The sequence below is a fragment of the Mizuhopecten yessoensis genome, unplaced genomic scaffold (genome assembly GCF_002113885.1).
Source record: "Mizuhopecten yessoensis strain PY_sf001 unplaced genomic scaffold, ASM211388v2 scaffold1143, whole genome shotgun sequence".
Lineage (NCBI taxonomy): Eukaryota > Metazoa > Mollusca > Bivalvia > Pectinida > Pectinidae > Mizuhopecten > Mizuhopecten yessoensis.
The window spans coordinates 10,380-24,341 of NW_018403899.1; the positions used below are offsets into that span (position 1 = coordinate 10,380).

General features: G+C 35.7%; 2 protein-coding genes across 2 annotated transcripts in view; one reads left to right on the forward strand and one right to left on the reverse strand.

Moving 5' to 3' along the window:
* Positions 1 to 728: 728 nt before the first annotated feature.
* On the forward strand, positions 729 to 2,190 carry LOC110457367. The gene is made up of 2 exons (XM_021508603.1): positions 729 to 967; positions 1,222 to 2,190. The coding sequence occupies exons 1-2, from the start codon at positions 833 to 835 to the stop codon at positions 1,561 to 1,563; spliced, it is 477 nt and encodes a 158-aa protein (XP_021364278.1). The 5' UTR covers positions 729 to 832; the 3' UTR covers positions 1,564 to 2,190.
* Positions 2,191 to 4,197: 2,007 nt separating this feature from the next.
* The window catches only part of LOC110457360 (alcohol dehydrogenase [NADP(+)]-like), a 16,144-nt gene continuing 6,379 nt past the window's right edge, over positions 4,198 to 13,962 (reverse strand). Inside the window, exons 3-8 of the mRNA XM_021508591.1 lie at positions 11,023 to 11,139; positions 8,208 to 8,599; positions 7,071 to 7,164; positions 6,580 to 6,663; positions 5,616 to 5,698; positions 4,198 to 5,145 (exon numbers count right to left, since the gene is read on the reverse strand). Of these exons, the coding sequence (XP_021364266.1) occupies positions 5,103 to 5,145; positions 5,616 to 5,698; positions 6,580 to 6,663; positions 7,071 to 7,164; positions 8,208 to 8,599; positions 11,023 to 11,139 (813 nt within the window). The 3' untranslated portion in view covers positions 4,198 to 5,102. The remainder of the gene's footprint in view (positions 5,146 to 5,615; positions 5,699 to 6,579; positions 6,664 to 7,070; positions 7,165 to 8,207; positions 8,600 to 11,022; positions 11,140 to 13,962) is intronic.

Genomic DNA, 13,962 nt, shown 5'->3' on the forward strand with positions numbered 1-13,962 from the left:
ATATATCATGATAACACTCTCAGAACTTAAATTTTAATGGCGATGCGGCGACTATAAAAAAGATATTTGTGACAGTACAGTCTCATTTCGATGCAAATTTCAAACTTAAGCAGGGTTACTCCTATTACTATTCATTGAAGATAGAAATATTGAAACAACATTTTTTTTTAAATAAAAAATTTGAGGTGTGTGTGTGTGTGTGTGTGTGTGTGTTTTCCCCCAGTAATTTAGGGCGCGCACTCTACCGTAAATGAGAGGTGACAGAAATAATCATAGTAAGGTATCCATAACTACTTCTTTGAGGAAAGCTAATGTCCCTAGTATCATTAATCCTATAGATTTTCTGTTATACGCCCGCAAGTTGATTCACTTGACCAATGAATTGCAATTTATTAGAATCACAATTATTTTTATACGTAAGTCCAATGATAAATGTAATTATTTTTTCACTTCCTTTTCTTAACAAGACAAATTGTAATAAATTGCCCTGACGAATCATTGACGAATACACTGCCAGAATGCAGACAGGGAATGGAGAACCCGACACCACAGATACGGTGAGAAGATGATGATAAAACTTTTTTTGATATCGTCATTTAGACTTGTTAACTATTTTCAATCTTAATGCATCTACATTCTTAAATAAATAAATATTTATTAATATGTTGATATTTTTGGTGAAACTTAACATGCAATTTCATATACTTTAATTCAAAGACANCTAAAAGATAATTGGGCTGACTTTGACTGTAGACTAAAGACGTATTTAAGCCCGGTCTGTATAGCAAAATTAACAATTTTTCACCAGGTATTCAATGCTTTGAAGAACAACATGGTGATCAGGATTGGAGATTATAAAGTCCTACGGGACATGGTGAATCCTATTCATGTCCAAATGGGTAAAATCATTGACGAATACACTGCCAAAATGCAGACAGGGAATGGAGAACCCGACACCACAGATACGGTGAGAAGATGATGATACAACTTTTTTTCAAAATATTTTCATTTTATAGTGAAGATGATATCGTCATTTAGACTTGTTAACTATTTTCAATCTTAATGCATCTACATTCTTAAGGCAATCAATATTTATTAATATGTTCATTTTTTTGGTGAAACTTAACTTGCAATTTCATATACTTTAATTCAAAGACATACACATACTAACTTTTACAAGTGAAACACTTTCAGTTACCTACGGTTGTTCTTTTTGTACAGATGGTAAATAACATGGAAGCATCGGAAGAGATGAAGAATTTAGAAAATGAAATGGCAATTAAGTTGAGTAAACACCTTCACCCACGCCTACAATCGAAATGGGCCAACTTCGATTGTTTATTATCAGAATATTTAGACAAGGTTTGCAGAGCTGGATTGAAGAATATATTCATGGTAATCGATGAATTAAGAAACATGGAGAAGATCAGTATTGGAAATTACAAAGTTCTACGCGAAATGGTCACATCTATTCACGTTGAAATGGGAGTTATTATTGATGAATATACTGAGAAAATCAGATTACAATACGAGAAAGAGCGAACGCGAGATGTAAACCAGTAATACTGGGCTGGATTTAGATTATTAAATTGTATGTCGATCCTTTGTGTATCCATCAATGACGATACACGCGGAGACAATCTTCATTCTTTATTGAAAATTCATTACTTTTACGTTTGTATATAACACATATTCTGCTGTGCCATTTTAAATGGATTATGCGTTCATCTATAATTCGTTTCTGAATGTGCAGAAAACATATATACCTTCTTTTCTGCACACAAAGTATACCAGTGAACTTTTATGTGTATATAGTAAGTATCAAATTTGACAAAAAATATCCATATTTCATATAACACGATAAATTGGCCCCAAAATTGAATATCTAGAAAAAGTATGATACAAAAACAATAATATCAGAAAGTGTGCCGACTTAAAACAAGTATACCTTTGGACATTATCTAATACATTTCCTTAGTTTAACTTATTTTTAACCTCACATAGATAACCTCTTATTTTTTTATGATAGAATACTAAGACAGGGTGAAACTCCAGATCTACAAAAGTAAAGAAGATGTCAGTGACTTTAATAATTACAGATATAACGCTATAACATCTGTTTTTATCAAAATGTCGGGGAAATATTTTTCTTTAAGCATACCTACAAATATATAATGAAACATACATCATGTACAGTTGTGGGATCGCACAACGTTACACGATGTGCGGTGTGCGCACGATGTGGCACGGTGTGTGAACGACGTGTGCACGAAGTGCGAACGATAAAAAAATGGACTATCATTCCTTGCGCACATTTGTGCGGACGATCGACGAACGTTGGGCCATAACAATCGTGGTTGGTATAAATTGAGGAATGCCTTGACAATATATACGGTTTCGTGTTTGAACATAAAATTAGATTTTTTAGTATGTTTCTATAATATAGCTACATCTATAAGCTTATCTTTTTGTCTATACTTTCTTAAATTTAGAAATGGTGTTTTGTGGGTTTTTTAAACGACCTTAATCGACACGTGTAAATTTACAACACAGTCTCGGCTACACAGGTAAACATTGCCACTTTGTACCTGGACCGTAGTTTACACCGCCCGGGGCACTTACGTAACTCGCCAAGGTGTGAAAACCTGATGAAGGGGAGCTATAGACCAAAACGAATGCAAATAACAAACATTATGAGTTTTCATAATGGTCATGCGGTATCATATATCAGCTCTATGTGTCAAGTACAGGCCAGGTAAAACTCCGGTAACTCATCAAATTGTTATTTACCTGTTCTGTTACCGAGGAGCCAAACCCATTCTTGACAGTCTAACGGTCACTGTATACTGTATCACACGCATTGTAAACTTGTATATACTCTTAATTATAGCAGAGACGTATACGTCTCTGATTATATAGTGATGAGAAATTACAGTGATATATACAGTGTACATTATTGCATACGAACATTCCGTATTTTTTCCATTCCGTAATATTGATCTACAAATTGTACCATATCGCACAGATGTGCGGAGAGAAGCGCACAACGGGGCGAACGATTGTTAAATCGCACAGTTGTGCGCACCATGTGTGGACGATGTGCGGACGGTGTGTGAACGATGTATGCACGGTGTGCGCACGGTATTTTTGGTGCGTTGTGCGTTCCCACAACTGTAACATGCTAAGTGAACATCAGTAAGGATTTCAAAATAGAGACTGAACTGTTATTCACCTTGCAGATATATTTAGCACACTACGTTCGCATTTAGATAAAGGTAAATAACTTAACTTTGTTTTCTGATATATATTATTTAAATCACTTGTATAAACTAAAACACATGGTGTAATAATGAATGGTTTAAAGCCTATTTGTCAGGAATATATCTGTCGTCATTTAGTGATGTATCAATCATATACCAAATCAAAAACTGCAGGTCTTCCTTCAGGATCTGTTCTTGGACCTTTCTATTCTTACTCTTTATCAAGTACAATGTATCTGTTTTGGACTTTTCTGTTTTATCAACGTTCCTCACTGATCTTTGTTTTTACCTTCTCTGTTTTTATTCTTTCCAAATGAGATTACAAATATTGTAATTTCAAATATCAAAAATTTTGCAATTGAAACTTTTTTTATATATATTATTTCAGAAAACGAACGTGACACTAATGCACCTGGTAATATACTTAATAGATAATGTACTCAATCACTGCACGGGCTATCCAATGAAAAATCATCTTCAAGCAAAATACAAACGTAACAATAAATTTTACTCTTAAGCATACTACTATCCATCCATCTTTTCCTCATCTTATAACAAAACTTGTCCGTTACAAACAATTCTGTTTAACATTTAACAAAAAGGATACTCGGCCTGATCGGTTGATGACTGTCCATGTACCTGATGTGCTAATATAGAAAATGCAATACACTTTTTTCCAATGTCCCCTTGATAATAATTATAGTTTAGACATCACATTGTCCATTGTGAAGAATCAGTTAAGATATGCAAATCTGTATACTCAATCATACAAAATCCTACATCAAAACAAGTCTAGATTCCATATCATAAATGGTATATTAAGTTGTAACTCTAACAAATATATATTATAACACTACATTTAGCCTTTTTCTAGATTATCTCCCTTTGGGTTTTTTTCACCAGCAACACTTATTAATATTTCAGTTAATGTTACTTACTATTTGCTAGCCATAATTTGTCCATTTGTTGGTGTGATTATCTCACTACATGGCAAGTGTGAATGGAGTTTGAGAGCGAGAGATTATAAGTACTTTTATTGTAAAAAACAATATTGCTTTTCTTCTATATATGATGAGTGGATATCGGACATTAAATGGGAAAAGACTGATATAAGCTTAGCCTGATGTCTTTTCAGTTTGTTGGTGCATATATTGTTTTCCTTATATCTGTATCATCTGCAGGTCATCTGTATCAACGATAACATATTTAAAAATTGAAAAATATCACCAAATTTATTTTGGCGATGCAATGACTACATTATACAGAATTCCAACATGTCAAGTTTAAGCCAGTAAACTTTAGACGTTTAGCTGTCACAACTTGATTGTTAAAAGTGTTGTCAAATCAGCCGCATTAAAGAAACATTTTTTTCATTTACTATTTTTATTAGCGAAACAATATTCATGCATACATGTTTGAAATGAATCATTATGAAAAGATAATTCTTTTATGTAATATTTTATATTATTGTCATTGTAATGATTTTATATAGTTTCCAAACTATAACAATGTATCATGTTGCAGTTACGCACAACTACATGAATAATAAACACAAATGTACAAAACCTTCAATAGAGTTACTAGTCCAAGATGTGTTGTTTATGTTATTGGTCGTTTGTTGAACGTAAAGACAACTTATCAACAGCTGCTAGTGTCTTTTAACATATATCCATCTTCCCTTTCTGTCCAGATTTATAATTTGATCAAATGTTGAGAACTTATGGATTTATTTCAAAATATCATACTTCACAACACATGACTTTCAAATTATCTACAGGATGGAATTTTCAATCTGTCAATCATCTATCCTTGCTTAGTTCGAATGGAGTCCAACCAATCATTTTACACAAGACTGTTGAATGGGTAGTCATCCAGATGAGCCATTCTGAAAGAGAAATAAACAAGCCTATTAAGGGATGTTCAAAACGAAATCTCCTTGTGCGTCCTGGCCACGGTGGTCAAGACGAGGCTTGAGGCGTACGTAATATGTTGTTAAATGTTATTAAGGCTGTCCACATTAGTCAGAAGGACTAAACATGAGAACTAAAACCGCAAGGATATATTTGATTCTTTATTAAAACGAGACTTGATTACTGATATATACTCGAGTAGGCGTGGGTACACATATTTCACCCCTGTGACCTTGAATGTTGGTCAAGGTCAGTGAAGGACTAAACATGAGAACTAGAACCGCTAGGATATCTTTGATTCTTCATTAAAACGAGATTTTAAAGATATTTAATATAATGGTCCATCATCCTGAACGTTTGATGTCGAATCGGAGATCATGATTGGGTGTTTTTTTTGTGTAACAATAAATACATGACACATTGCATACTTATATTATTTACTTACATTTCGGCTTTGAACAATCGAAGTCCTTTGTCAATTCCTGCAATTGTGTCCATATCCTCCGATGTCAATTGAAAGTCGAACACCTTGAAACATCGACATTTACAAAATATGAAATAAGTGTGACCTTATCAGCGGGCGCACATATGAAAATATTGTGTTCTGTATAATTAACAGTATATGTACTCTCAATAAAGCATTCGAAGTAAACAGCAAATCCTTTCATACACTGCAATGCAATCGGCGCACCCTTTGCTTTTTATTACATCACTCATCAATATGTCCTCTGCATAGGGATATTTAAGTAACATATTGGGATATTTTGGACCACTATAAATTTTGTCCTTCCTTCTTTCTTTTCTTAGCTGTTATTATTATTGGAAACTCTTAAAAAACAATGAATTGATTTTGAATCTGTAATTCAAGCACTGCATTCCATTTCTTAAATAATTTATTTTTAACATTTTGATCAATCTGTGTATAAGTGATCACGTCATTTCATGGAAGGGCAATTGTAACAATTCAAATGAAGAAAGCAGATGATTATTGGGCCTGTACACCTCATTTGTTTAAAAGATGAGCCTTCATTTAGTATACAATAATCTCACTCTCATTCTCCAGTACTTTTCTTTACACGTGTTGACATAACAACTCACACTGTTCAGCCGATCGCCAGATAACACAAATCGTTATTTCTGCCAGTCTCGTTTTGTCACTGGCAAACGTAACTTTACTTGTGTATTGCGGTCAGACAAAAAACGAACTGATAACACAACGCATCACTAACATACAAAGCCACACCCCAGACCTGTTGTTTTCTTTGCCGGCAACATTTTGAGATTATTTTAAACAGTATCAGACAAATACATCGTCCTGCTTTATACAACAGTAGATCATCAAAATATATTTAAGCAGTGAAGGTGATTATTATAATCTGTTAATTTATTGAAAGTTGAAGTCGGCGTACGTTTCCGTTTTCTTGAATTCTGCTTGGTGTTACACTCTTCGGGATGACTATGATATTCCTCTGAAGTAAGTTCCGTAAAAGGATCTGAAGAAAAAATGAATCACATCATGAAATGGGTTCGTATAGCACCATTCAGTAGCTAATGGCATACGAAATACCACTACAGCCAAACATGTTTTCAGAGACCCCACATAAGAAGTCGATAAAATGGTCTTTTATTACAGGCGGTCACCTGATAAAGGTTCAATTAACACGGGAATGAATTCAATGCGGAAGTAGAAATTCTTAACACAAATGGACACTTAATAGGACAAACCTTTCGTGCAGGCTTAACTGAAAAGTATGTAGTATTGAATATGAACTGCACAATTCAAAATCAACGTAAGATGCATGCACATGATTTAAAAAGAAAATATTAATCATTTTCATTTGTATGAAATAAGTCTTGTTAAAACAAATGATGATTTTTAAAAAGCAGAATATACATCTACCTGAGTAGGAGTTTTACTATATTTTGTGGCAAGTTTGGCAATAGCAGGATCTTTCAACAGCACAGGAACATCGGACTCGTTATCGATATCGACACTGCAAGAAAAGGAAATAATATATTTGCGAGATTGATATCTTCATTAAGTAGTGAAAAAGTCATTAATGATGGGTTGAAGTACACAGGTGATTAAAACTGCTACCTGGGTATGTAAGCACAAGTTTGCATAATGCCACTCAAACGTACAACAAAAATAAAATATCTTAGGATAAAAATTTGATATCAAAAATGAACAAAACAGGTGTAAAACAGCTTCACCAGACAAGAATAAAGACTAAGATCAATGTCATGTCGAGAAAAGGAAGGTGACACCAAATATATTCATCGTGAATTCACCCGACAAAAACCGAAGGTAAAGCCTGTTTGGAAGGCTTTTTGTTTGCGTATCCTTTCCATCATGTTATATTTCAAAGTAATGGGACAAGTTACTATGCTATTTGTACGATTTAAATTAGTTTTTCTGCCGTTGTCATCACTTGGTTCATTTTTAAAGATAATGCAAATTCAATACATACAAGATCGAGAAAAGAATACACCTGCTGTTCCCAACTGTTTATATGGTAAGAGGCGACAAATAATGAGCCCCTGCAGAATTTGGGGGGGGGGGGGGGGGGTCCCCATTGCAGTATTTGGGATCTGCATATTTATCTCTGCATCTAAATCATTTTTATTTCCTAGTGCTTTGGGTGACATTACTTTACCTCTAGCTTTATTGTTGAGCGTTCGCCCAGGTATATCTGTCTACAGGCCTAGACATACCAAAGTCTTTTAAAATGGTAGTTGTTATTTCTTGCTTAACGTTTAGCATTAAGAGTAATGGCAGCAACGGGTTCACCGTCAGTATAACATGGTCGGGCTGAATGCTGTGCTGGGTGCCTTAAGCATGTCATTTCAGTGAGATACATATATATTGTAGCACTTTAAAGTTGGACGTCAGTTGTGCACTAGGAGACATTTACATCAACATACCCTGTTTCCAGCACACATACACACATGCACGTATTCAAAACACACACTGAAGCACGTCCTTAAATAACCCGAGCTGTTAATAGGACAGTGAACAGAATTAGACAAAACTCACCTTTTAAAAGCTAATCTCCCTGGCGATCCGATTGGTCCATAGGACATGATCGGCATGTTATACTTTTTCAAGTACTCCTCAAGTTCTGTCCGAGGAAAGTAGGCATGGCACTCAACCGGAAGGAGTATATAGACAAAACCTAAATTGATAAAGCACATACATGTATCAAAAGATAAACGGCATACATCGACCAAATTAATTGTATGCGAAGTACCTATTCGCTTTCTGTTATTTTCATTTTCCTTATAAATGCCAAAGCGTTTAAATGATTTCCAGATTATCTCTTGATTCAGGAAACAACCATTGCGGATATATAAACACTGAGCTGCATTCAGTTGGTATTCAAAGTCAAAGCTCGCTTTATAGAATTTGTGTCGTTCTATGGGTGCCAACTGAAATCTGCTCAAAATTGTTTTTTTTTAAATCTTTCTACTCGTGGATAATCAAAATGATTTATTCCATGCATCATTAAGCTCAAATATTTTTAGGTATCATGTTTGCATTTTTACGAATAAAACTGAAATTATGATGACGTCAGTGGTTATCAGCGTTCAATTATGATGTCATAATATTGATGACATCAGCACAACAACCATGGCATTCATAAAGTGGATGAAAATACAGTATCTGAACTTGACATGTGAACGATAATAATACAGGGACAATAACATGACAATAAGTCTGTAATAGCACATATTGATTAGTATATTATGGAAGGCATGTCACTCATTCTGTTATAACTGTGTAATGTTTTAACTGAAGGCATTGTATACATTTTTTTTAACACACATGGATTGTGTTATTTTGGAGAAAGCATGACTAGTAGTTTGTCATAATCTATAAGTAGCATGGAATGGCAGAGGGCATGACATTTAGTTTGTCATAACACATATAAATTATGTTATTGAAGAAGACATGACACGTAGTCTGTATTTCCACATAATCTCTGTATTAAGAAAGACGATATGTTACTTTCACATAATTTACAAAACAATAGTGTGATCTTTATAACACATGTAACTCTACCAATGCGCTCTAACAGTGCTGAGATAAGATTTGATGTGTCAATAGCTATCCTTGATCAACAGTGTCGTTATGCACCGACAAAAACATAATTAAGCTGTGTACACTATTCATAATATTTTGTTAGCCTTATATTTTCCCTTTTGAAATCATAGTTTAAACATTGTATTACTTAACAAGAGGCCCAGGGGCCTTTATAGCTCATCTGGTATTTTATTTTTCAATTTAAACCTGCTGAGTACCATACATGTTTATCTAAGGAGTACAGTAAACAAAGTTGCAAGAAGAACTACACATAAATCTGTTTTGGTGGGAAAGACACCAAGAAAATAAGTTTCCATGTTATGTCCCAATTTTCCTCTATTTCCCCTATTGGGCCGCACATGCACCTTTTTATACAAATTAAACGAATTGAGGGTTTTTTCCCTAAGCATGCTTCATACCACATTTGGTTTAAATCCCTTCATTTTTACAGAAGGGAAAATATTTTTCTCTATTTCCCCTATACTCCTATGCCCCTGGTGGTGGTGGTGGTGGTGGTGGTGGTGGTAGGGGACATCTTCCATTTATGAGTATTAAATTCCCTTTTCCCGAAGATTCCTTAGAATAAGTTTGGGTAAAATCCCTTCAACGGTACAGAAGGAGAAGGATCTTTAATGTTTTCCTCTACTTCCCTTAATGGGCCCCACCCATCTGCCACAAAGAAGGGGGCCCACACACCTCAATTTATACAAAATTGATTTTTTTGTCCCTAAGTATGCTTCAGATTGCATTTGGATTAAATCCCATCACTTGTATAGTAGGAGAGAAAAAAAATCCTCTTTTTCCCCTATTTGGCCCTGCCCCTCTGTCCTCAGAGAGGCCACACCCTCTGTTTATACAAACTTGAATATACAACACTGAGAACCCTTTGGCCAATGATGCTCCAGACCAGATTTGGTCGAAATCCCTTCATCGGTACAAAAGGAGAAGGATCTTAATGTTTTCCTCTATTTCCCCTTATGGGCCCCACCCATCTGCCATAAAGAAGGGTGTCCACACACCTCAGTTTATACAAAATTGATTCTTTTGTCCCTAAGCATGCATCAGACTGCATTTGGTTTAAATGCCTTCACTTGTATAGTAGGAGAAAAAACCAACATATTTCCCCTATTTGGCCCCGCCCCTCCGGCCCCCAGCAGGCCAATACGCTCCGTTTATACAAACTTGAAGCTCCTTTGTGCAAAGATGCTCTAGGACAAATTTGGTCAAAATCCTTCTATTGGTTGAGAAGAAGATTTTTAAAGATTTACCTATTTTCCCCCTATTTGGCCCCGCCCCTCTGCCCCGAGGCACCTACCGTTTATACAAAACTGAGAACCCTTAGGGCAATGATGCTCCAGACCAAATTTGGTCAAAATCGTCTCAGCCGTTAAGGACAAGTAGCGTTTTAAAGGAAAAAGTCGACGGACGACGGACAACGGACTTGGCCCTTCGGGACAGGTGAGCTTAAAAGCAGTTTCGTATGAATTACTTACTTATAATTCAGGAGTAATATAAAGTTTTGTACATTGTACTTCTTTCCATTTAGGGGACAATAAGTATAAAATTTCAATAAATCTTCATATCATTTTAAGAAATATGATACATACATTTAACAATAAATAAACAATAAGAATAAATATTTTTAGAACCCTTTATAGAAGTTTTGATTTACAACTAAGACCGACAATTATAAACGATTGTGTGATGACTGATATCAAAGGACAGATTTAGTGAATATCATATATAAATTCGATCAAAATGTATATACCTGGTTAGTGACTGGCATTATGCGTGCGACTTTACGAATGCGCTCTAACTGTGCGGCGTTCAGATTTGATATGCCAATACTTTTAGTCTTTCCTTGATCGACGAGTTTTTCCATTTCCTGAAATCAAATGATAGTGCAGATGCTGTGAGTTGGTTAGAAGACAAATCAGATGGAGAGACAGCAACAGAAACCTACGAAGCACTGACAAAGGTAATCGAGGGGTCACTGAAACAAAACGAAAAACCAGACAGGAACTGATGAAAAATCAATTCAAAAGGAATACAACAACTGCAACTTAGAAGATACTAAAGCAAAGCGAATACCACATTAGGAACTGAAAAAACACTGAAACAATAGTAAAGAAAAAATCAGAAGCTGGTGAGTCAACAACAAAAAAGAAAAGACGAGAAAAGCTAAGGAGACATTGACCAAAAATTAAGGAGTCACTTAAACCATAGGTCATCCGAAGTAAAGGTCACCCGAACTTAAGGTCACCCGAACTATATGTCACTGGAACTATAGGTCAGCCGAACTTAAGATCAACCGAACTAAAGATCACCCGAAATAAAGGTCACTCGAGCTAAAGGTCACCCAAACTAAAGGTCACCCCAATTTAAAGTCATTCGAACTATAGGTCACCCGAACTAAAGGTAACTCGAACTAAAGGCACCCGAACTAAAGGTCACCCGAACTTAAGGTCACTCGAACTAAATGTCACCCACACTTAAGGTCACCCGAACTTAAGGTCACTCGAACTGTAGGTCATCCGAACTAAAGGTCACCCGAACTTAAGGTCACACGAACTAAAGGTCACCCGAACCTAAGGTCACCCGAACTAAAGGTCACCCGAACTTAAGGTCACACGAACTAAAGGTCACCCGAACTAAAGGGTACCCGAACAACAGAGGAGACAATAAAACATTATAATAAACAAAAATAGCAACTGTTCAGACACCAAACCAAAGGTAAAGACAACAAAAGGAAATTAAGGCGACACCAAATAAAACTGAGGAGACACTTAAACTAAAATAAAGGTAACATCAGAAACTAAGAAGAATATGACAAAAATACAGAGACATTGAAACAAAGCGAAACAACAAAAGAAAAAATCAGAATGAATGAATCATTAGAAAGACAAGACCAGAAAGCGACCGGACACCAAACTAAAAGTAAAGACAATAAAAAGAACTGATGAGACACGAACCCAAAATAAAAGAAAGCAACATAGCCTAAAGAAACACTGACACAAAGGGTAATGACAACAAAAGATATCGGGGATACATCAACAAAATAGGAACATATTGTCAACTCACACAAAAACACTACGGTAAAGTCACTAGATACAGGGGAGACATCAACACAATAGGAACACATTGTCAACTCACACAAAAACACTACGGTAAAGACACTAGATACAGGGGAGATATCAACACAATAGGAACACATGGTCAACTCACACAAAAACACTAAGGTAAGGAAATTAGATACAGGGGAGACATCAACACAATAGGAACATATTGTCAACTCAAACAAAAACACTACGGTTAAGATACTAGATACAGGGGAGATATCAACACAATAGGAACACATTGTCAACGCTTAACTACGGTAAGGAAACTAGATACAGGGGAGATATCAACACAATAGGAACACATTGTCAGGGAAGACATCAACACAATAGGAACACGTAGTCAGGGAACACATCAACACAATAGGAACACATTGCCAACTCACACAAAACTACTACGGTAAGGAAACTAGATACAGGGGAGATATCAACACAATAGGAACATATTGTCAACTCAAACAAAAACACTACGGTAAAGACACTAGATACAGGGGAGACATCAACACAATAGGAACACATTGTCAGGGAAGACATCAACAAAATGGGAACATATTGTCAGGGAAGACATCAACACAATAGGAACACATTGCCAACTCACACAAAATTACTACGGTAAGGAAACTAGATACAGGGGAGACATCAACACAATAGGAACATATTGTCAACTCAAACAAAAACACTACGGTAAAGACACTAGATACAGGGGAGACATCAACACAATAGGAACACATTGTCAATTCAAACAAAAACACTACGGTAAGGAAACTAGATACAGGGGAGATATCAACACAATAGGAACACATTGTCAACTCAAACAAAAACACTACGGATAAGACACTAGATACAGGGGAGACATCAGCACAATAGGAACACATTGTCAGGGAAGACATCAACAAAATGGGAACATATTGTCAGGGAAGACATCAACACAATAGGAACACATTGCCAACTCACACAAAATTAATACGGTAAAAAACTAGATACAGGGGAGATATCAACACAATAGGAACATATTGTCAACTCAAACAAAAACACTACGGATAAGACACTAGATACAGGGGAGACATCAACACAATAGGAACACATTGTCAACTCAGACAAAGTAACTACGGTAAGGAAACACTAGATACAGGGGAGATATCAACAAAATAGGCACACATTGTCAGGGAAGACATCAACACCATAGGAACAAATTGTCAGGGAAGACATCAACACAATAGGAACACATTGCCAACTCACACAAAATTAATACGGTAAAAAACTAGATACAGGGGAGATATCAACACAATAGGAACACATTGACAACGCAAACAAAAACACTACGGTAAAGACACTAGATACAGAGAAGACATCAACACAATATGAACACATTGTCAACTCAGACAAAATAACTACGGTAGGGAAACTAGATACAGGGGAGATATCAACACAATAGGAACACATTGTCAACTCACACAAACACACTACGGTAAAGACACTAGATACAGGGTAGACATCAACACAATAGGAACACATTGTCAACTCAGACAAAATAACTACGGTAAGGAAACTAGATACAGGGGAGATATCAACACAATAGGAACACATTGTCA